The following is a 25,177-nucleotide window of genomic DNA, read 5'->3' as shown; positions in this document are numbered from 1 at the left end:
ACTTGCCTCCTCAAAGTACTAGATACTTCTGTGAGAAAAGAGATCTAATCAGAAGAACAGCATCTCCAGGAACACATGCTCTTTGGGGGATTCCTCACAGGACGTATAAAGGAGCCTTAAAAACCAGCAGAAAGTTATTCATGCAGAGGCCTAGAGTTGGTTTTCAAATATTTTTAAATTATATACATGTCTACATTTTAGCCTCACTCCCTAGTAAAATACTGTCCTACTGCTCCTAATGTTTCCTAATCAAAGGAAATAAGTAATTCACTTTGCTTCAAAGCCATGAAGATGCTAAATTACTTGACATTTCATCAAACTTACCAGGATCCTGAGATTCCCACCGAACGGTAAAACCTCCAGTTGTAATGGTGTGGTTTGAGTAGAACCAAAAATACAGGGAGTTATGGGAACTGAAAAGCTCTGCAGGAGGTGAGGAGCCACAGTATTTTCCCAGCATGTGCATTGATGCTGAAGGCCCATCATGGATTTGAAGGAAGTCAGTGTTACACTCATTACTTGCTTCCAGTTGGAAGAATGGGAAAATAATACGCAGAATCTAACAGAAAGTAACAAAACAAGAAATCTCTTTTTTTCCATCGGCTGAGACACTGTTTATGCAGTAACACTGTATAGAGCAGATAAATGTATTCATGCAACTGTGAGAATCTATGAGCTTTGGAGCCATTATGCCATTTCCTGAAAAGTTCCAGGACAGAAGCAGCTATTACAGAATCTTAAGGGTCAAAAGGAAAGAGAGAAAATATATAGGAAAGAATTTGAACAGGGAACTTGTCTGGAAAGAGCATTATTTCTATAAACTAATAACTGAGATAATTTTCCTGTGTCTGTATTTATGTATGTGAAATATATATATGTATACATTTTATACATTATACATTCGAGTCATGTGAAAGACTCGAAATACAGCATAAAATACTTTATTCCAGGTTTCCCATGGCAGTTTTCTCATCAGATAATTAACATTTCTCATCCTTGCGATGGTTGAAAGCATTGTCTTGGGAGTTAAAAAAAGGAAATTATCTTTTTTTGCCCATATAAAATCAGTGTCTCAGAAGCCCACTCTAGATACTGTAATGACAGCTATAGAGCTTTATGTATGTTCAGATTCCTCACTGATGTGCCTTAATATAGCTCTGCTGAAGGCAGTAGTGGCTCTCAGGCTTAAAGCTGAGGATACGTCACATATATATAATGCTGTATAAACCACTAGCAACCACTCATTTATAAAACTACTTAATTCATTCCATGAAATGTCAAAAATAGATCAAATACTTAAATTCCAAATAAGAAGTCCCATGCTAAAGTGTGAAGTAACATATTTAGTATTTGTTATTTATAACACAAGTGGAATTGTTAGTCACAGATCAGAATCAGGACATACATTTGAGTGCAACATTTAAAAACTAATCCTTAAAAAAATTCACTTGCTGTTATTACACAAAGCCATTGACAATATGAATTCAACATTTTGCTTTTCTGGTGCTCAGAAATCAGAAACGTGAAATTGTTCTAGGGTCACTTAGTTCATGAACCAACTGTGGAGCCCGTCAGAGCAGAGCTTTTCTCATGCAGCTATTCACAGATCACATGCTAAAGCAATGTAAAACAGGCACCTTCTCTAGCTGGCGGTAGGTGAATAAATTCTATCCCTCAGCTGCATAGCAAAAACCTTGAAAAAGTAGCCCAGGCAAATTCTTAGGCTAAGTAGCCTGAAGGCTTGTAAGGTTCTAAAACTTATTCTTTTTGAAAAACTATTTATTCTGAGGGGATTGGGTCGCTATATTGGAATATGTAGCATGAAGATGGTCACATTTGTTCTGATGATCTGAGGGGTCCTGCAGAGTGAGGGTTTCTTTAACCTGAACTCTATTTTACCTTGTTGGGATTAGTTTGAATAACCCAAGCACAGCTGACCCCTCCATTGTACCGCTGGCTGTTTGGGTTGTTAGGGTAACTGAAAGTCCCCCTGGAGCCTGAGAGATATCCTCCACAAACTGCAGAAAGAGAGAGAAAATGAAATAGATTAATTTGTGCTATCACTATACAGACTTAAACAAAACCTAAATTTCTTGCACAGCTTTGGCTTCCTAAACATTTAAAACAAGGGTGAAAGATACTTCTATAAAAGAGTCTTCAGGATTTCCTCTATAGTGGAATGACATCACAAAAATAAGCAAAATTACTCCCTGAAAGAAAAGTAGTTCCTGGAAAAAGAAAAAAAGATTTTCAGCTGGAATATGTGGACAGTGCCAAAAGATGTTGATTCTGTCTCAGGAAAATGTCCATCAACTAGTTTGTTTCCAGAAGGCTACCTTTGGATTGAATCTTTAGATTTTTCACCTACAGGAGATGACATTTTGAAGATAACACAATATAAAATTGCCTTTCTCAGTAGTGGTGCATCATAGAAATTATCCTTCAGATATTTTATTGTCCCATTTATTCTTTTTGGTCAGATTTCTGTGCCTGATAATACTTCTCTTGATATACTGTGGTCTCTTCTCTCACTGAGCCGTTCAACAAATGGGAGCTGTGAACTGGGAATCCCCATCACCTACAGAAGAATATGCCCATAAAGCACCCAAAATACAGTGCACCTATAGCTACAGTGTGCAACAAGCAGCTGGAGTTTAACATCAAACTGATGCTAAAAAAATATTCTGTTCTCAACAAACTGAAATTAAGTATTTTGTTTCAAGGAGTGGTAAAAAGAACATAATTTTGTTTGAAGTGTCCATCTAAAACATCTCACCATCTGTCAAGCAGATTCAGAATTACCATGTCATAAAATGTATTATTTTTCCCTTGATTAAGAACTAAACAAAAAGTTGATGGATAAATACTGGTTTTCTATCCCTTCTATTATGAATAGTTAAAAATCAATTTTTTTTTACACGTTTATTATTAAAACATTACTGGTTAGATATTTAAGGAAAATAGGAAAGAGTCTGAAGTAGCTCTAAAATAGAGCAGATTTCACAGGGACTCAGTGAAAGTTTTACATTCTGTATTCTCTGAAAAGTTAATCTGCTTTCTTCACAGCAACCTGCAATAAATATGAGACATCTGACAGATGGTTGCCACAGGGACGCTCACTGGAATGCTATCCTGACCTTGTTTAATTAAAATTAATGACAAAAATATCCCAAACAAACAGGAAAAGTGATATTAAGAAGAAATGTTAAAGGCAGGACCTTGCAGTTACTCTAAAACTCCGAGTCCCCCATTTTCATGGATAACATTTTTTTCATTAAATTTCTGTTTGAAAACCTTTTCTGGCTTTTCATCTTGACTAAAAATGTCAGGACCTCTCAGCTTCGTGACAAATGAAATAGTATGCACAAAAGAGAAACATTAATATATTCTCTTGTAAATCTGTTCTCCTTATATCGAATCCTCTTTCCAAACAGGCTTACCAGAACACTTTCTCAGGAACAGAGATCTGATTTTAGGATGTCTGGCACCTAGTCAAGGCCAGTGAATCCGCAGATCAACTTCATTGTTATGGTCCTGCTAAACAAAGCAGCTATAAACAAAACTCATGGAAAACTGACTTCCAGGGATTTTGGATTGGGACCTGTAATCCACCAAGAAGAGGGCTGTTTTTTTCCATCATAACTTGGTTCTTTCTCAGATATTAATCATATACACCAAGGATCTATTCGCTGAAGCCTGGTGCCCCATCTCTCCGGGGGCAGAGGTCCTGGCCGTACCTTGCTGGGCAGTCTGGCACTGTGGTCCTGTCCAGGCGCTGGTGCACTCGCAGGAGTAGCCGTTGACCCCATCAGTGCAGCTCCCCCCGTTCTGGCATGGGTTGCTAATGCATTCATCAATGTTCTCTGTACAATTAGGGCCTGTCCAGCCTGCATAACACAGGCAGAAATATCCAGAGATCGTTGCCTACAGGTATAAGCAAATGCAGTAAACTTAGTAAGCATGGATCACCTAAAGGAATCAATGTAGATGGCAGAAAGACTGATATTTACACTTATTTTATGTGTAGATATCAGAGCAAAGAAATAAAACCTTTGGAATTTAATGACCTTGATGGTCACTGGTGAATACCAAAATAAATCTAAAGCCTGATCAGATTATCTATCTCTTTGCTTTTTCTATTAAGTTATTTCTTTGCAGGGCTCTTTCAAATTACTTTTTAGAAAGTCAAAATCTGTACTCATTTACCCATTCAGAAAACTGCTTGGTTTAAAATGATCACCCTAGAAACAAGTCAAGCATATTATCTAAACCTTATAAATAGCAAGTCAAGATAACAGTGGTTTATAAATCATTTCTCTCAAGCCTGTTCTCTGGGAAGTCTGCACTGCAGTTATGTGGGCTGTTAACTTTCATTTGCACCCCAAGGGATGCTAAATGGGAACAATTTCATTGCCTTCTCTGTATTACTCCTTATGTTGCTTTTCCATTTCTTTTGTCTCAACCTTTACTACTTCTCATAATCAAGTCTTTCCATATCTCTACTTTAATTTCATATGCCCTCTTTCCTTGTATTTCTTGTTTTATAGACATGATTTTTGTAGATAAAGCAGAACATGGTATTCCAAGGTACATGCTAACAATCCTATCTTTGATGACACACAATCACTGTGCTATAGTCTCTATTGCCTTTTGCATTCTCTGTTCATGTTCTCTGGGTCCTGAACAGAGATTTTCAGTATGATGGAAAAGAATTTTGCTGTGTCTTTAGGGCTCCAAATGCTTATTTGAAGGTAAAAAGGTGTTTTCTGATCTGCATTGCCTGATATTTAATTAACATTACATTTCATCTGTCATTACACTGGCCAAATATAGCTCTGCTGTTCCGCTATTTTATTAGATGCTTCTATAGTCCCATTACTGAAGTATCTGACTGTGTTAGTATCTTTATGCAGTAGTTGTAGACATGATTGCCTACGGTCATATGTTATTTAGGGGAAAATGTCATATCTTTTAACAGACTGACTAAAATAAATAGTTTCTAAATAGTCAGAAAAAGTAGATTAAATCTGGGCACAAAAGGCCCCTGAGTGAAAAGACAATAGGTACCTACAGAACAGAGAGCGAGGAATGCTGGTAAGGGGTCGAGTGGAGGTGAGGGGATCATCTCCTTTCACACAAAAAATGGGAAAGGTAACATATCATAGAAACATAGAAACATTTACGTTGGAAAAGACCCTTGAGATCATCAAATCCAACTGTTAACCTAACACTATCAAGTCCATATTGTATTTCCTCCCTGCCTCCCAGGATCATCAGAAGGAGGATATCCACAGACCAATGTGGACAAATGGGATCAGGATCTACTGGAACAACAAATTTATGACTTCTGAACATTTCTCCAAAATCATCACCATAAATATCCTCCACAACAGAATTATCAAAACCCCCAGGTCTACAGCATGGACTTCCCTAAGCACAGCACACCTCACTGAGGAAGCCAAAAGGCCTTCACAGGGTCCATGTACACAAACTAAATGGTCACTGTACATGAGAATGAATTCACACCACCAATCAGTAAAGGTCCAAAACACTCGGCTACCAGCAGGAGTACAACAAATTCCCAGGAAGCACCCTTTCCTCGTCCATACAAACAGCCTGAGATTCCAGGGTGGCTCTCACAACATCAACCTAGGAACACACAACTAACTGTACTGGCTATTAACAGTCTGAAGGACAGCAGAGGTACTGGTTTTGCTATCATGGGTAACTCCTCCATGATCCAAGGTGATAAATTACTTCTCTGTCCCACCAGGGACAGCCATTCATCAGTTCTCCCCCACCAGCACCAGCATCCCATCACTAGCCTGGGGTACCAGCTACAACCTCTCAGGTTATTAGTACCTAGATTGCTGCCTCTAACTTCAGACACAAAGAAATGGCTTGTGTGCCCTGGAACACAACTTAATTAACATTACATTTCATGTGTCACAGATGAAACACAACTTTGTTTTTCCCAGGTATACCTGTTGATCACCCACTCCCCGCTGACCTTGCCTCGTTACCTCTAGTATGTCTGCACTCAGCTTTCAGTCTCACCAGTCTCCCTGTTGTACTGGTTATAATGACATAACGTTGTCACTAACTGCAAGGAGCCCAGCACTTACCAAGCAGTGCCCATTTGCACAAGGGTTTTGCAGCTGACAGGTATCACTGAGAGGAGAGCACCCGTTTGGCCCATATCCACTTCCAGTGTACCCAGATGCGCAGGAACAAAATGGCATTAGCCCTTGGGAGATGAGACAAAATACACAAAGTAATTCAGTCCTTGTTACAATGACAATACCAATGACAGTAAAGGTCCTTGACATTTTGAAGCAGAACCTTTATATAATTCTAACTTATTTGATCTTTTGACACCTTCCCTGGTCAGTGTCCAGTTTGACCATGTAAAGATCCCTAGTACTGGATACCTGAGAGCCCAAGGTCACCTTCGTGGGAAACGGTGGGAGTAGTCAAAGAGTATTCATGGAAAGAGGAAGCTGAAATTGGAAAACTGCATCAAAGAGAAATGGTGAAGATCTCCACATTTTTATGATGAAATCTGTTCTTTGGTGGAGCCTAAATCTATTTCTGTCAGTGTCTGTGGAAAGGCCTGCTGGCTTTAGCTAACCTGCCAGTAAACTCCTTTGGGCGAGGCAAAACTGATTGCAGAGAAGTGGCTGCAATCTAAATATGTTGCTACAGAGTGGATTCAGCCTAACCATTCCCTTCATGAGATTCATACTGGTATTACTTACAGTCTTTGAGAAGGCATCATACCTGGAGCTGAGGTACAAGTAGCTGAAGGATGGCACCCTCCATTATTTATTGAGCAGATATCAACCTGCGTACATGTTTGTCCATCTCCCTCGTAACCTGTTCAGAGGTAAATCTCAGTCTGTAACAAACTATGTTCTCTGAGAATCAACAGCAAAACAATCATCTGGTGAGAAAAAGACTAATTTATGGTATAAAATCATACTCTTCTGAAGTTAAAAAGTTGAGATAACCATTGAAGTAAAACCTGGCATACTTATTGCAGCTCCTACATTGCAGGGATGGATTCTGATTGTAACTAAATCCTTCCATGATTTTAGAAAAAAGGTATATTAGTGCTAGTCAAATATAGGGGAGGTCAGTGAGGCCACAGAAGCTCAGCTCTCTCAGCCACCATGTGCTGCCCCTCCCTACATGTCTGCACCCAGCCAGCCCCAACTACCTCCAGGCTTCCTGCTGCATGCCAGAGCTGCCCTGGGCTCTCAAACACAACATCCAGCTCCTCTCGGGAGGCTCAGCAGGATCAAAGCACTGCAGCACAACTCTGCACGGCCAGAGCTGAGGTCCACTGCATCCCACATCAAAACTTGTCTGAGGCCACGTCTCCAGCACAGTGATAGCCCTTCAGCGCTCAGTAACTGAGAGCCTTCGCTACCTACAGTCTATTGCCATTTAAATAGCAATTGAAAGGTCAATTAGAAACCCTTTTTCCTGCTAGTATTTCTAGTATTGATAGCATGCATTTCATAAAGCATTTTAAATCATAAACCACAAATGATAAAGATGTCATGACGTCCACTGCTTGACCTGTACTGCCATGGAAACACTGCCTTCTTAGACAGCATTCAGAGCGTGACAATTATCCAGGCTTTTTTTTAAGACAGACAATACAGCAGATTTATGGCACACAGGATACTCTTTCAGTTAACACAGACAATGAAATTACTATCATAATTACGCAATCCTTGTTTCCCATTAATGATCTTATAAAGGAAGTACTTCGTCAAACCAAGGCTCTAACACTGAAAAGGGCTACTTAGTACAACAGAAACACATTTCAGAGGGTCACCATTAGGGACATACTCTACCAAATGTTCATATACCAAATGCTTATCAAATGTTGAATATACCTGGACTCTGCATTCTATATTACAGTATTGCTTTGTGTATGATACTTTTTTACATAAAAACCAATCTTCAGCTTCTTAAGTCTACCATAAACCAGGCTCAAATATGTTGAATCTTCATCTCTTAAGCCTTTCCATAGTTTCATCAACCAAAAAATCCATTTTACCTGGTGGACAGAGCCCACAGTAGAAGGATCCCATTGTGTTGATACACTGAACCATTGGCGCTGTTGAGCAGCCTCCATTATTACTTTCACATTCATCAATGTCTTGGCAACTGTAGCCATTTCCTTGCCAGCCTAGAAAGAAGCATAGGAAAGACATTAAAATAGAAAATGCCTGGCCTTTTCATTTTCTTCTTTGACCAGATCTTTTCACAAAGCAGAAAAATATGACTTTTGAATTTCATTTCATTAACACAGGAGAAGACCTGTCCCTCTCATAACTGACTAAAATTAATACTGGTCTGCAAAACAGGTTACAAACACAACAGGGTGGAGATGTGTGTGCAAGAACATTTTATTTTAACTGTATTCTGGATATTCCAAAATCAAACAGACTTTAACCTAAAGAGGAGGCAGTTCTGGTTTGGTGTATACATGTGCAATTTGCAGCAAAGCTTTATCATAACTCTGGTTAGATATTTCAAATACTCCTATACACACCACCTACCCAACTCAGGAAGACAAATCATAGGTTATATGGCTTGAGGGGACTATTAGATTTTTATATTGCCTTAGGGCAGTGGGCACAAGGATATGAAAGCACCTCGGACCTATTACATGAAGGTAATAGGACACGATGGACGTGAAGGTTCCTATGGACATGACAGTACATCAGACCTGTTTAGATGCTCAGTTCAGGATGGGATAAATCATACCTTAGACTCCACTGCATGCATTACCTGGATAAGACATAACCTGCAGGCATTTATTCTCTAGAATACAGACCAAAGCATTTCATGGAGTTACTCTCATCTAGATCCTGTGTCTGTGCTTATGACATACGGGCAGTACTACCTACTGCCACCCCCTCCTACCTGAGAGCGTGGAAGGACATGATACCTGTGGGGCAGGGACCACAAGAGTAGGAGCCTGGTGTGTTGTGGCACTGCACGAGCGGATTCTGTGAACACGGATGATTAGGGAGGCTGCATTCATCTATATCAGCACTGCAGGCAGGGCTGCCAGGAGGGGACATCCAACCAGTGTCACAGGTACAGCGGTACTTGGGCTGCCACAGCAAACATTGCATACACATTTAAGACAGTTAGAACAATCAAGAAAAGGGCAGGAGGAGTTCATTTTACAAAATGTCTTTCAAACTATAGCAAGAAAGCTTTCAGAGCATTACATGGTTTGCACATTCTATTTTATAGTTGCTTCAGTAGTTTTCTCAGCCTATTTCTCCCTTTGAATTTACCTATTTAGATTATGGAAGCAACAGGCTCATTCATTATGTTCATGAAAGAAACCTGTAATTGACCCCAAAGCTCCCAGAGAAAACGAACAGCAATTATGAGCTGTACATAAGCATAATTAAAAGTCATCAAACTGCTTTGTAACCAAGGTAAACAGATCAGTATAGGCAAACTGAAATCAGCTTGCCTGTGTTCTTTTAAGCAAACTGTTCGGTAATCTGTGCAATGTGCAGCACTGACATTAAATGGCAAATATACGTTTTCTTTGAGGAAAACAGTTTTCTCTCTCGTAAACTTTACCAATGGCCAGATTTCAGCATTTATCTAGTTTTGGTCCAAATAAAGCTAATGGGAGCTTTATTGTTGACTGTCACAGGAGCAGACACAGTTAAGCCAACACTGAACCCTTTTAAAACATTTTCTCCACAAAAAATAGGCAGAAAACAAGTGATGAGCTGTGAAAAGTTTTACAAATTGAGCAAAGAAATTATTTTACAGCATAACACAAAGAATATGTGGTGTGTCTGGAATGGTGCATGGGTGTATAGGAGTGTTAAGAAGCACAGGAGCACTCGGCAGGATCGTTTTGGAGGGCAGCTCTGAGTGGAAAGAGCCAAAGCTGGCATGTTCCGTGTGTCCCTTTGGAGTGAACACCCTGTACCCAGATTTTCTCCCAGAAAGAATGAGCTTGCTTGCTCCAGAAGACTGCTCAAGTGTGTGCCAGCATCCACCCAGTGCAGATGCTTGGAGAGCGTCTGGAGTCAGAGACCGAGTCCAGCTGACAGTGAGGAGCACCAAAGATGAGCAGCAGCCACCCCAGCTGCTATGCAGCCCTGGTGGCTCCCAGGCCACTGACAATAACGTTCCACAGGTATGCCTTTTCCCAGGAAAAACAAGATGCATTACATTTGTCCTTCTAAATCATTTAAGTAATAAAATATTCTAGCAACTTAGAACTCCCCAAATAATGAACAGTAAGAATATTATGCTTCAGATGACTTATATGACTATGACTTATTCAAAGAATATTCCCAAGCTCCGTATGGATGTAGAGCTGATACTGTGACAAGTACCTTGAACAAGACATTTTCAATTCTTTCTGCTGTCCTTGGGACAACAGAGAGGTTAGGTTATGTTGTACAGTGGCATTTCTTGCTCTTTTTCAGCAGCAGTGTGTGCTGCAGTTTTGTGGTGCTCAGCATTATTTGTTGCTTATTCATGCTGTGCTGTATAGTGAAACTTACACTTTGTTCCTTACCTTGTTGGGCTGATCCCTGTCTGCATCTATGCAGATGCCATGACCACAGAGTGTCTCAGATCCTTCCTGGCAGTCATCAAACTTCAAGGCACAGTGGGGCCCATAGGTTTCTGGAGTACAGGAGCAGCTAACGGTGAAAGCAGACAGGAAAACCAAAATGTTGTCTTCATATAGCACTTAACAATCATATATTGCCATAGTAAGAGATCTTTTAATTATGTGGTGTTCCTTATGAAATCCATCTGTATATATAATGACATATATCTATACTGACAATCCCACTAATAATTATGCACAGATGCAAGGCTCCTGTTCAGCAGAAACTCGAAAGTCACGTGGGACTTGGGCATATCCGTGACTGTCTGACCCTATGGGAGAATCCACAGTCTTCTCTTACATTCGTAAGTGCAAATCCAGAGAAAAAGAAATGTCTAACATGAGACTTCAACAGAGTATCACGTGGGCCTGGAAATCCCCACTTCATTCAGAGAGCACCTTAACCTTGTGTTTCAGTTTATGACCCTCATATGATGCCAAGTGTCTAAAGCCCTAGCTCTAGTAATACGCAGAAATGCCATGTCTGGCCTGTCCCAGGAGGCAGGATACCTTCACAAGCACACCTCAAGACGTGGCAGCTCCTGTCTCAGCAGCAGCAGCCCAACTTTCAGGTGAGTGTGGTGGGCAGGAGGAGGCATTTGGGGCTGACAGGGTGGGAAGAACAAAGTAGTGGACTGAGGGGAGGCATTCTACAGCAGGAATCTGGTTTGCAGGCTGCCAGCTGCATCACATTGTTATTTATAGGGCACACCTTAGTCATAGCACTGTACCTACACTGTGAAACTAGAATTGGGAACTTCCAAGCCATTGGATACGTCCCTTTTCTTTGACTCTTTATTTCCACGTGGACCAAATCTGAGGCTCTGAAATACAACTGAAAGGGACCTAAACCTGCAAAAAGCCTCCTATCAGTTCACTAGCTTTTTATTAAAATGACAGTGAGACAAGTTCTATGCTGCAAAATCTGCTGATGTCTGCTTCTCACAGAGACATATGGCAGGTGCACACCCCCGTTGAATCGCTTTTAAGCTGACTAATGAAAACTACTCTGTCAAGGCATTTATCTGCAGATTTTGAATCAGGGTTTTTCAGTGCAGATGATCTGGACCTTGGAGCAATTTATTAATTGGCTGCTACCATTCCTGCCAGGGTGTCACATGCTCAGTTGAAATAGCAGTTTGATAAGTCAATCACAGGTAACTAAATGCTGCACCCAGCACAAGCAACCTGGATGAATTTAGGCTTAAAAAACCCACAATAGCTTAATGCTTAACTGCAGTCTGCAGTACTGTAAGACAGCATGTTCATTATTGTAAGAGAGGGCAGATAGACCAACACCATCTTTCCAGTGCAGTAGCTCATCCTAGGCAAGCTCTGAGGCAACAGGTCAGGGAACCAGATCACCTTTGTATGTTCAAAGTACATTCAGAGCTTCATGTTCAGCTCCAAAGGACAGTGCAAGGCAATCTCACCAGCTCAAGAGGAGGACAACAAGCACTGTCTCCTGCCTAGTCTGGCAAAGATTAATCTGTTACCCTTTTGAAGTTGCTAAGAGAACAGCTTCAAGAAGTAGGTCATGCTGCAAGGAGCTGCAGCCAAATTGTGATGCACTGCTGCTCAGCACTGCCCTGGTTCTCTCCCATTGCTGAGGGTATGTTGTGATGAGCCCCCCATGATTTTGGTTCTGACACAAAAGTCTGATAGACTCAGGGACTCTCACAGCCTTTCATCCAACTGATGTTGGATGAATGGTCCCTGAATGTCCCATTAAGGTCCCAATTCAGGAAGGCATTTCCTGAATACCTGCTCTTTTTCCTCCTACTTTAGTGTTTTCCTGAATTACAGCTTGAAGCACGCAGGTAAAGAATCTGAACAGGGAGTGAAGACTGTATTATGCTCCATTTCACGGTACCTAATCCAGCACTGCCCTTCACCTGGTGTTATCTCTGGGGGCTATGGATAGTTAAATATCATCCTTTTCTTTACCCGCAGTCCACACTGGTGAATATAACCACACCAGAACAGAAGTGGGGTGACCTGGGTTGCTGGGTCCCAGAAAATTTAGCAGCAATGTTCTCACAGTTGTTGAAAAGAGGAACATCACACTCTATCTGGGGATGCATTTAGCATCTGGGGAGCACTCAGAAATAAGTAAGACAGTGTGTGAAGGGATACTGTGAAGACAGTGCAATGGGGTTGGGGAAAGACTAAACAATAATCCTGAGTGTGTAATGCAAAAGCAGTAATATTAAGATTTGGATTACTTATGAAGAGGTCTTAGTTCATTTCAGGAGGCACTGATACAGCAAGGACCAAGGAGGGCAAGAATTACGTTGGGGAAGAAACTTACAGGAATCATGACTGTACTAACACAGTGACAACACTTGCGAGAAAGGCAGAAAGTTTGTCCTCTCAAACACTAATTTAGTCACATACCTGCACACCACATCTCCAAGCACAGTAAGAAACAGTAAGTAAAGGCAAGCTGCTTTCTGTGTTGTTTCCTTGACAAATGTCAGCTGCAGGCAAGCTAGAAACATCCTTTAAAATCAAAGAAAAGCTGACAGGAAGCATCACGTATCAGTGAGGCCTCAGCAGGCTCTGTGTTAATGCTGAAGTGTGAGGAGCACTGCAGGAGAACTTCCCTTGCGTGAGGTTCTTCCAAGAACTGACAAAGCACTGTAAGCCAGTGTTACTCCAAGCAAATATTTGCGGGGGCTAAGATTTTTGTGCTGAAGCAGAAGACAGAATGCTTTGCAGAAAGCTGTGGCATGCTCTCCAGCCTGCTTGTTCCCATTGCACAGGGATTGCTTTGTATTATATCTGAAAGTTATTTATTTACCAGATTATTTGACATTTTGGTAAATAAGACACAGAAAGTTCAGGCTGGCTTGCCCTGTAAACAAGAGTATGTTTCCTAAGGAGTTGAGCACAGCCAGAGAAGGATACATTCCTGGGGGATGAAGCATGTCTATGGGGGCCCGCACACAGGCAGCCCAGGCACCCTCCTGGCCTGCTGGCTGAGACAGCATTTCTCCTCCCTTTCTGCCTGGCAGCATTGTGCATTGCTTGCTCTGCTGCAGTCTCAGCAGTGCCTGTATTTCTGGAGGGCATGGAGGCATTTCTGAGAGTTATGCAGTGCGCTGGGAATGCCACTGATCAAGGGTGCCAATACATGCAGGAGGTTTCCAGCTACTCAAAGCCTTTGCTGGGCCAAAGCTGTTCACCTCCTTCACCTCCTCACTCCCTTTGGTCTCGAGGGGTAGGTGATAACAGAGGGATGATAACACGGCTGTGCTAGGTGGGCATGTCAAGTGCTGGTTACAGACCAGCATGCCACATCTCACCACCCCACCTACATCCCATGGTGCAGTAAACTTCCATTAAAGCATCTGCACCTACAACAGGGGGCTGGGTCACTGGAGACAGTCTACAATTTGCAGCCTTCTTCCCCAGCATGGCTGTATGATAAATCTGGTTCTTGCTGCTCTTCTTGTGTCAAAGCAGGTAATGGCTTCACAGGGCCTTCTGTGACTGTGGTGGGCTCTGTGTACAGTGTATTAAGGATTTTATATTCTCACAGACTGCAAGATACTAAACAGATATATTCCTAGAACTTGTGCTGCAGGGGTGATATGCTCTGCAAAAATAGCAGAGTATTTTTCATAGGATTTTTGTGTATAGTTTTGGAAAGTTACCTGTAGCTGCCTGGTGTGTTCACACAAGTGGCTCCATTCTGGCAGCCTAGCGCTGTTCCAGAATAAATCTGGCATTCATTAACATCCACTGAACACAGGGGGCCCTAAGATGAAATGGAAAACCAGTTTATTTTCCAAATAACTCAGAAATGAAGCAAACCGTGAAGCCAATGTTTAATATAGTTTCCAAAGATATACAAACCACGGGCTGCTATCAACACAGCTTCCCTTATGAAACATTATAACAAAACTCAATTTTTCAGCTGTGTTTCTGTGACCCTGGTTATCAGTCAGTTGGGGGATAAAATATTTCAGATGTTTGTAGAAAGCATATGGACAGCATAGTACTGTCACCCCCCTTACTTTCCAACTTGCTAGTAAAAGGCTCAGAAAACTTTCTTTCAAACTGTTTCTATAGAGAGATGCTGTTTTATTAAGACTGAAAGCACAGCAATTTTGACCCAGATCTTGCTGGGATAACTTTCAAGTTGAGAGCCTTTGAGAAGAAAATATAACTTTTCCATCTCTAGTGCATGTAACAGCACCATTAAACCCTTTCCCAGTAAAGTATTTGGATTTTAAAAACTCAGAATGGGATTGATTACTTACAGCCCCATTTGTCTTATTTGTTTGAGCTTGAATAAATATCCTTCCTTTCCCCCCATTCTCTCTCTATCCTTGCATGAGATCAACAGCAAGGCATGCAGCTCAGTCCACTGCTCAGCAAAAACCAAAGACTAATTCTCTGCTGTAGGAACTGCCAAGCATCACTGACTTCATGGGCCATCACCTGCAGATAACAGTGCAGAGTCTGGCCCAATGGTTTGGGCTCTAGGTTTTTTGTATCTATTGATAATGTCAAGAAGAAAACGTGTTGCACTTCATCCAAACAATGAGTGTGATACTGCTGTTTTGCTGTTCAGTATATGTCACTCTGTCCTGAGCAACCTTAAAAAGTTACACTTCATGACAATTACGCTAAGCCAGATGTATCCTTACAGTTAAAATACACACTCCATATTCAAGGAGGCTAAAGACTCACCTGCCAGTTGCTGGGACAGAGGCAAAAGAAACCATCCAGCAAATTTACACAGGTCCCTGAGTTCTTACAGGGGTTACTACTGCAGGCTTTCCTCTGGATAGCCTGAAACCCAGAAAAAGAGCAGAAAATGAGGTTCCTGCTTATTTGGTGTTCCATTAGCATTTATTTTCAAGACAAACCTTTTTTTTTTTTTTTTTTTTCATTCTTTCTTGGGTTCTCCCTCCCCCTTTTCTTTTTCAGCAAGGTTGACTCGTAAATGTTTTGAGTTGTTTCGTTTACCCCTGTACAAAATAATGACTAATATGATTGGTCTTACACAAGATGGCCAGCTGCAAGCACTAGGATGAGAAAAGCCCTGTAAGAAGTAAGTATTAATAGAGACTGTTCTTTGGCAGCAGACTGTGAATCTAGATGGAGGGTTATCTTGTCTTCTCAATTCCATGGGTGACTAATCTGACAACTGCTTTTACTGGCAGCTCTGGTTTGTCAGAAGCTCAGTGCAGAATCAGGTGACAGTTGAAAATTAGCTATTTCCAGTACAATACAAAATCCAGTTTGAATTCTCCCAGTCCTCACAGATCAGTGAAGAAAGAGTTTACTTCTTCTTGGTATCTAGTTGTTCTTGAGTCTACAACTGTTTTTCCTCTAAGGAATGCAGGCTCCTACACAGTTTATATTTCATAAGAAGGCATTTCACCTCCTCCACAAATCTTGGCGCTTTTTTTACCTCCTGTTACCAAAAAAAATTTTCCTGAGTAATGCATGAGAGGAAGGAAATAATTTAGCTATTTAATCATTGTAACCTCACTTTATTTACTTGGTGCTGGGTTTTTCTTTTTTGATCTCTAGGTTGCTTCCCGTTTACTCACCTGCTCTAAGCTTTGAAGTTTGTTGTCAAGACTCACAATCTGCAAGAGAAATGCAAATTACATTGTGCTTGGTATGTGCTGGATGTCGGTAGGCTAACAAAGTATTTTCTTGTGAGAAAAGATAATAGCTGGTATATGAAACCAGGTGACAATCAGGTTCAAATCAGGCCCCATTCACTGGGATTTTAGTGGTTTAGGCTGTTCAGAAAATGACAGCTTAAATATGTCCCCATTTGGCTCCGGAAAGCAAGACTCAGTCTTGTGAAGATATATTCAGGTGCTCAACATTGAGAATGTGAATATTGCAGTGGGACTGTTCGGGTGCTCGTATGCATGCAAAGGACGGAGGTCTGAGACAATACATCAAAGCCAAGAAAAGGTTCATCATATCTCAGTGGGTTATAATGATAAACAGCAAGCTGAAACTGAATCAGGGAATACGATGGATACATATTAGCACAATTTCCCTAAAGAAAGGTCTTTAGGCTATAAAAGATTTTCCTGTAAGGAACTTGTGGCAACACTGTAAAAAAAAGACACTTAAATCAAGTCAGACAAAGGTTTCAAAATCTTCTGTTGGAGAAAAATCTTTAGTAGCAGGGTAGAGACAAAACTACAGCATAGGTCTTTTCTTTCCACTGCAAACCCCCATAGCCTATTTCAACTATGGAATGGAATGTCAGCTAACAACTATAAGAACATATATGGTCCATTTCCTAAATTTAGTGGGATTTCACTTCAATAAATATTAGAGGATATATTCCATAGAGATGTAGACAGCGAACAAAAGAAGAATCTTGGTAACTGGAAATTATGGGATTTGCAGGAATATTTCCATTGTCTCCAGAGTTACTGAATAAGTATCTCAACATTAAACATAGACTCTGAGCTGATGTTAAATGTGGACTCTGCCCCAGTTCTCTGAACTGGAGTACAGAAATACAAAAATAAATCAGGCAATGATGTTAATCTGAGGAATGGAAAACTGTGAATGCTGGAGGAGGCTAACACAAGGGCATGGCTCACCTTGGAGGTCAGCAGAGCAACCTGCTGGGATACATTCTGAGAGGCACCATTGGCTTTTTTAAGTTCTTGAATCTCTGCATTACTTTCTCTCACCTAAGTTTAAACAACAGAGATAATGTGAAACAAGCTTGGCTTTTTCAAAAGCTTAGAAAAGTTTTGTTCTCGCTTAACTTTACTGTTATGAAGTCCACTTAAATACAGAGAGCTCTGTTACATACACAATTTAATCTTTTAATTATTTTTTGTAATGGCATGATTACAATAGCTGCAATAAGCTTACTTTCATATTAGAGTGCTGACATAGATAATATAACAATCATACAAAACACATTTGCTAAGACAAGTTCTGAAGACAAACTATTAATGTGCAAAACTGAAAACAAAAACATATTACAGAAAAGTAATTGCATCACCTGACTAAGAAGTTCTGCAAGGTCTTCTTCATTAATTTTTATTTTCCCCAGTGGTCCAGTTCTAAATTCAATATTTTTTCTGGAGCCAGCATGGAACACTAAATTACCCTGCTCTGAGGACAAACGAGGCCTGTTGTATTATGGAAAAGACAAAGAGATCATTTAATTACATGTATCTGCCAAAGAGTATGTGAAAAAAGAGCTGCAGTAAAGTCATTCTGTTCCCATTACTGGCACTTAGAAGCCATCATACGAACAAAAGCATTTGCAAGCAATGGTACTTACTGCTCATCATAAATGGTTCTTTTCTGCCTCTTTTTTTCATAATGGTTTGATTCACAGCTCAATCCAGTAAGTAATAATAATGCAACTAAAAGCCCAGGAGCAGGAGCAGCCCAAAGCATTGCTCTCCTCCAGCTGTCCTGTGTTTGAAGCAAAACCTCCAGTGCTGAAGTGTACTGTTGTAAGCCCAGGTGCCCTTTGCTCTCACACAGCTCTTTATTCACAAGGTGCCCATTCTGCTGTCTTGTCTTGCAAGGGTGAACTTTATCTCAGGTATCTTAATTAAAGATTGACAGCATGCAAATCCTCTAGAACTAAATGCATTTTTATCTTTTTGTCTTTCGGTTCCAGGAGCTTTGAAAGATCATTAATTGAAATCTATGTGCATTTCATCATTATTTCTTTGACCTTTATACAGCTGAGCACCCCTGTGTCTCAGAGCACCTTGTAACGTGCAGCTGGCTACTGCGGGAACAGCTCGCTCTCCCCACATGCTGCACCACATGAGCGAAGGAAAGATTATTTGGCAGCACTAAAGGACCTAGATTGTTACCAAAAAAACCAAACCCCAAATCCCACACATAAAACCCACAGTGGCTGGCAAGGAATATTTGTATTGAAAGAGAAGTTTCCAGCCAGTAATTTATTGGGCAGATGACACAAACAAGTTAGCAGTACCAAACAGCATCCCATGGATTACAACAGCAAAATACAGTTTTAACCAAATATGGTTGCTCTGACTCAAGGATAACTCAGTTTGCAGATCCTGGGGAGATGATCACACACCAAGGGGACTGCATTTTGTCTGGCATGTGTAGGCTGACTTCACTGCACACACTAGGGCTCCCAAATTCACGGTCAGCCACAGACAATGCAGAAGATCAAGGAATAATTAAAAGGAGGCTCAAAAGTAATGAAAAAATGCAAATTAATATGTTCTTAGAGCCAAAATTTTAATCTTGACCCCATTTTCTTCTACCCTTCAGCAGTACCTCGCAGCCTTCTCAAGTGTCCCACCCAGATGCTTGTCAGACCTCTCTGAGGTCCAGGCTGTTGCTGCTGGAAGCCATGTCAAAGTCCACATCCCACCTCCCCTTTGCTTTTGCCAGAGTCTCCATATTGCCCTTGCACAAGGCCCTGCTGTGTTTTCCTCTCCCTGGTGAGGGGAGCTTTGTGTATCTTTTCCTTCCTCATGCTAGGAGCTACCTGAACCTTCAAGCCCACCACCATTCTTTTTGATTTTCCTTTTTGTTTAGTAGACAACTCATTCAGGTTGCTCACATTTCAAAACCCTAAGAAGAAAAGAGTAGCAACAGTTGTAGCTGCTCTTGCTTGAAGATAACAGTAGCCACCATTCACTGATCCTTTAAGTCCCAGACCTTCCTGGAGGCCATGGAACTCCTGCATTTCCTAACCCTGCCCAGCCTTCCTTTCTGCTCCAGTTTGCACTTGTCACCTACAGACGTCCCACAGACAGATCTGTGGGACATGCCCTGGAGCTGGGGGACTGGACAAACTCTACAGCTTTCACAGACAGAAATGTTATGAGGTCAAAGCACCCTGGGAAGAAATCAGATGTGGCAACAAAAAATATTAATGTCACCTCAAAAAGAGACAGAGGTGGACTGTGAAAATGAGTGTGAAGCCAGGACAGCTAATGTTTGTGGTGCTGCCATGGATAATAACTTGGCCCTTACTGTGAATAACTGTAATGTCTGAGATTGTATCGGCTGCAACCCATCACCTCCACTATTTTCTGCTGTTTGCATAAAACCTAGATTTTTATTACATTATCTGTGTTTTATAGAAACTTATCTCAGAATTCAGAAGTGTGAGCCTGCTGACCATCTTTCTTGCGCTCACACAGACTGTGATACAGCTAACCCAACAGTTATGGCTGCTGCCTGGAGGGCTGGAAGGGCAGAGGTGAAGCTCCTCCTGAGCCCACGGGGAACAGCCCATCCCATATGTCTACCCGTGCAGCAGCAGCAGCTCAGCCCTCTGGATATTCACCTGCTCTGCAGCAGCCCGTGGCCTCCAGATCGAGTTTATCAGCTGTTGCTGACAGAACAGAGGAACATGAGGAGGAATCCCCATGTGTTGTCCTTTACCATCATAGGGGATAGTGTTTACACAAAAATACAGAATTGTATCCTCAGTCGTTGAAAACTATCACTGCTCCATTCAATCCAAATGAGTTACGATATATACACCAATGGAGGATCTGTCCTCACAACAATTTTTTATTTTCTATTCTGCTCTTTGCTCTGAAACCTCTGTTCACAAATAGAAGAGCATAGATAAATTATCAACGTCTCTGTCTAGCCAACAGGACACCTTCTGCCTCTGGGTATCCTGGTACTGTCCATTAAACTAGTGCTCACCAATACTCTTCATGTCAGTATGGTGTCTGTCAACAGCTTTTTGATAGTTTTGTTTTGTTTTTTGTTTTGACTGTCTACCGAGTTTTTGTAACTGTCAGTTGGGTGTCAACTTGAAGAAACTATGGGCCAACTAAACCTGCACTTCCTAGCAGGCCAGTTGAATGTATGCAAACTTCAGGGACTTCCTTGCACAAAGTCTATTGTATGCTGACAGTTTTCAGCCTGGACTTTGGTTGTGACCCACAAAACCCTTCCTTTTCTCCATTTCTTTTGCATACTGAGTATGCATTGTCCCTCTCTGCTGCCTGTCAATCTTTGATTCAAGCTTACCTATCCAACTAATTAACTCCAATATACCAAATGACCAATGAGCAATAAACCATAGAGGATGGGAAGAGAGCTGCTAATGCAAGGAGGAAGAAATAACTGTTTTCACCTTCTCTTCATGCAGGCTTTACAGCTTAGAAAATGGTTGACTTGAAGACCAGGTGACTTTGACTAAGCACTGATTACAGGATGGAAAGATAGCTCTGGACATCTATCTAAGCCTTGCATGACACACTATTTTCCATTTCACTAGACCTTCCAGATTTTAGTTAATTTGCTTGTTATTCCTAGTGAATGCACCTTAGGCTGGCCAAGTTGGGAAATTTATAAACCATTTTAAGGAGAAAAATAGGTCCACACCTTTTCATTTTACTGAAATATATTGAATTGAGACATCATTTTTGGAGGAACAGAGTGGAAACCCTGCAAATGTCTGGCATAAGAATAGGGGCTGTTCTTCCTAACACAGAGAGCTGGCACGAACACCTCCCCCCGGGACAGATCGTTCATTACCTCACTGACATTACGGCTGAGGAAACACCTCTAAAGAGTATAGGTTGTGCACAGATTTGGCAGGAAGTAATGGAGCATTTGTCTCCATCTAATTCTGTTTGAAGTTCATCCTGTACTAGCAGGGACTACAATCTACCACCATCTTGTGTAGCTGTGTAAAATGATATGGTGGTGTCTCTCTACTTCTCCAGCAGTATGTGCCTGCAATGCAAAGACTCTGCTGTAGAAGTCAAGAGTTGACTCAGATTATGGCCAAAAATTCAATACACATTAATTGCACTTAGGAAGGCAACTCAGATGCAGAGACATGACATGAGTCTTTGACAATGCTCCCTTTTTATATGGGGAAAGGGCAACTATTGGTGTGAATCTCAACCTGGCTAATTTTTTAATGGAAGACTAACAATCCTTTATTTTGTTCTATAGATGCAAGAAGGATCCCTGCTATTCAATGTTATGACTCAAATATTTGCAAGTAATTATAAATCCAGCCCTGTTGCTGGTTTAATCCCAAGTAATGCACGTTTACCTGAGTTTCCCCTCAGCTGAGGTCATGTCTCCCAGTACTTCCATCTTCATTTTCCTTTATCCTCTCTCATCTTTCCTCTTTCTAGTAATAGTCCAGGGTTCAAAAGTGACACATAACATATAAAGCAGCACTGCTACCTTCATGGTACAAATGTGGAAATTACTGGTGTAAACAATGCTGTATTCCTCAGGGGCTGCAGGAGCTGCAAGGGTCCACTTCCCACACCATTCCTTAAGGATTTATTTTACTTCTCAGCATACTGCCCTCTGACACCTGCTTAAGATTTTGCTCCTTCAACACAGCTGATGAAGTTAATAAGTTACCTGCTGATGAAGTTAAACTAACTGGCCAGGAAATCTACATTTTCAGTTTTTAACAGCAAATAACAGAGATGAGTTTTCATTTAGTTAGCTACTTCAGCTGGAATTGATCTACTGTCCCAATTCTCTCTGGGTACCTTTATCACATATATTAGTTTTTCAGTTTCATTATAAGACTCATATTTTGGTTCCTCTGTCTTTCTGATTTTTCTTCCTACATGTTGTTTCTACAAACCACCACCCACTTTGATGCTTCCTATTTTCTGTTTCATTCTTTTTTGAAATTAGGTTCATGAAAAGTTTCCAGTCAGTTACATTGGCTTTGTTATTTTCTATTGATTATTCCACTCCTTTTAGCACATTCCAATTGCTTTAATGCACACTGGAGTTATTTTTAGGGACTTCCATTTGTATAATCACCCTTCTCCACTAACAACCCTAAAGCCATGAATAGACCTGGCTGCGCAACCGCCCTCAGATTTGTTCTATTCTGTACTGTTGGCTTTATTGAGAGGCTTAGATCTGAGCTAAGTCCGTAAATCATTTGCCGTGTACTGATGGTGTGATTAAAAATATTGGCGTTCTGTCACCATACAAATATAAGGAAGTAAGAGTTGTCATACTGGGTTAGAAAAAGATACACCTTGGTCAGTACCCTGTCTCCAACAGTGGCCAAGAGCAGATAGTTTGGAAATGAAGGGTACACAAAGGGGCAAACACATACAGTACCTCTCCTAGTTACACTCTTGGCCTCCATTTATTTGCAGCTTGGAAACTTCTTCAGCCAGAATTCTACTTACTTGGTACTCCCAAAAAATTTTTCTTCCATGAACTTGTCCGGTCTTCTGAACTCTTCCCATGCTTCACCTTACAACATATGTACAATGAATGAGTAATACCACACAGTAAGATCAATATACAGTCAAAATGCCACTCAGAAATATTAATTCTGAGTAGTATCCAATTTTTAAGTATAATATTTAGAAACAGAATGGGATTAGTTTCTTTTTTAAAATATATACAGGGCAAGCATCTGAACTAATCAAAACTATTTATTAGTGTCTCAGTATGAAAAAATATATTAGCACCGTCAATGTAATTTGCTTCCAACTGCCAGGTTGTAATTTTAAAATGTTTGAGTTACAACAGCCCAATGCATGGACAAAAGGAAAAGACAAGCATGCTCTCAATGAAGCTGGGATTTCAGGATGTATTCCTGTGTTTAAAATCAGAGAGGCTCCCCTCTGGAGGAGATTTTAGGGACTTCTTTGATGCAGAGATTTCTGATTCCCAGTGAAGGGTACCCAACTAGAGTTGTCACCTGAAATTCCCTCCAACAACCCTCTCTCCCTAAAAGTGCTGTATTCTACTGAAATTTAGCCCCTCCAACTCTGCTTTTTACTTTATCAGAGCTCTTACCAAAAAATCCCTTGTCCATGCTTCCTCCAACGGTCAAAAGGACCAGGTGGAGGAAAGGCTGTGGATGTTGTCTACCTTGACTTTAGTAAGGCCTTTGACACCGTTTCCCACAGCATTCTCCTGGCAAAACTGGCTGCTTGAGGCTTGGACGATCGCACGCTTTACTGGGTAAAAAACTGGCTGGATGGCCAGGCCCAAAGAGTTGTGGTGAACGGAGTTAAATCCAGTTGGTGGCCGGTCACGAGTGGTGTCCCCCAGGGCTCGGTTTTGGGGCCACTCCTGTTTAACATCTTTATTGATGATCTAGACGAGGTGATCGAGTGCACCCTCAGTAAGTTTGCAGATGACACCAAGCTGGGTGGGAGTGTTGATCAGCTTGAGGGTAGGGAGGCTCTGGAGAGAGACCTGGACAGGCTGGAGCGATGGGCTAAGGCCAACTGTAGGAGTTTCAATAAGGCCAAATGCCAGGTGCTGCACTTTGGCCACAACAACCCCCAGCAGCGCTACAGGCTTGGGGAGGAGTGGCTGGAGAGCTGCCAGTCAGAGAGGGACCAGGGGGTGTTGATTGACAGCCGGCTGAACATGAGCCAGCAGTGTGCCCAGGTGGCCAAGAAGGCCAATGGCATCCTGGCTTGTATCAGAAATAGCGTGGCCAGCAGGGACAGGGAAGTGATCTTGTCCCTGTACTCGGCACTGGTGAGGCTGCACCTCGATTACTGTGTTCAGTTTTGGGCCCCTCACTACAAGAAGGACATGGAATTACTCGAGCGTGTCCAGAGAAGGGCAATGAAGCTGGTGAAGGGTCTGGAGCACATGTCGTACGAGGAACGGCTGAGGGAACTGGGGTTGTTTAGTCTGGAGAAGAGGAGGCTGAGGGGAGACCTCATCGCCCTCTACAACTACCTCAAAGGAGGTTGCAGAGAGCTGGGGATGAGTCTCTTTAACCAAGTAACAAGCAATAGGACAAGAGGTAATGGCCTCAGGTTGCACCAGGGAAGGTTTAGACTAGATATTAGGAAGCATTTCTTTACAGAATGGGTTGTTAGGCGTTGGAATGGGCTGCCCAGGGAGGTGGTGGAGTCCCCATCCCTGGAGGTTTTTAAGAGTCAGGTCGACATAGCACTGAGGGATATGGTGTAGTTGGGAACTGTCAGTGTTAGGTTAACGGTTGGACTAGACGATCTTCAAGATCCTTTCCAACCTAGATGATTCTGTGATTCTGTGATTCTGTGAAAGTCAAAGAGAACAACTCAGTTGTCTTTTCTTCACAGATGGCTGCCTGGTCATCTAAGCCCACATATTTCTTTTCTTCAACAGCTATATAAATTCCCCAAACCGTGAAATGAAATAAAGATATAAATAACACAAATGTCTTCGCACTCTTCACAATTAACATTTAAATTGACATACTATCACTACTCAATACTTCATTCTCCCTGGTATCTTGGATATCAGTTATCTATTCAAACAAGTTGTTACTAAACAAGAAAACGGTTACTGGAATTCATTTAGGGCTCTGTGCCTAGTTTCTTATACTTTCACATTATTTTTCTTCAGGTATTTCCTTGATTGTTTCTACTTTATACACTGTTTATATAAGACTGCCCAGAAATGTCTAGTGTTCTTAACCAATTATTACTTTGTCTCCTCCAAATCCTTACTCATACAACATATTCTTTAAACACCATGCAGAAAAAAATAAACAGAACACATATG

At 41.4% G+C, this 25,177-nt stretch overlaps 1 protein-coding gene across 1 annotated transcript in view; it reads right to left on the bottom strand.

Annotated features, from left to right (window-relative positions):
• CUBN (cubilin) overlaps window positions 1-18,106 on the bottom strand; it is a 147,479-nt gene extending 129,373 nt beyond the window's left edge. The window contains exons 1-14 of the mRNA XM_074834731.1: window positions 17,973-18,106; window positions 17,688-17,817; window positions 17,275-17,367; window positions 16,249-16,287; window positions 15,380-15,481; window positions 14,338-14,441; window positions 10,583-10,709; window positions 8,969-9,137; window positions 8,072-8,203; window positions 6,781-6,876; window positions 6,126-6,247; window positions 3,738-3,924; window positions 1,900-2,018; window positions 325-559 (exon numbers count right to left, since the gene is read on the bottom strand). Coding sequence (XP_074690832.1) covers window positions 325-559; window positions 1,900-2,018; window positions 3,738-3,924; window positions 6,126-6,247; window positions 6,781-6,876; window positions 8,072-8,203; window positions 8,969-9,137; window positions 10,583-10,709; window positions 14,338-14,441; window positions 15,380-15,481; window positions 16,249-16,287; window positions 17,275-17,367; window positions 17,688-17,817; window positions 17,973-18,091 — 1,774 coding nt within the window. The 5' untranslated portion in view covers window positions 18,092-18,106. The remainder of the gene's footprint in view (window positions 1-324; window positions 560-1,899; window positions 2,019-3,737; window positions 3,925-6,125; window positions 6,248-6,780; window positions 6,877-8,071; window positions 8,204-8,968; window positions 9,138-10,582; window positions 10,710-14,337; window positions 14,442-15,379; window positions 15,482-16,248; window positions 16,288-17,274; window positions 17,368-17,687; window positions 17,818-17,972) is intronic.
• Between the last annotated feature and the right edge of the window lie 7,071 nt (window positions 18,107-25,177).

Source organism: Strix aluco, chromosome 1 (genome assembly GCF_031877795.1).
Source record: "Strix aluco isolate bStrAlu1 chromosome 1, bStrAlu1.hap1, whole genome shotgun sequence".
Classification (NCBI taxonomy): Eukaryota; Metazoa; Chordata; class Aves; order Strigiformes; family Strigidae; genus Strix; species Strix aluco.
This window is presented reverse-complemented; position numbering and strand designations above follow the sequence as displayed.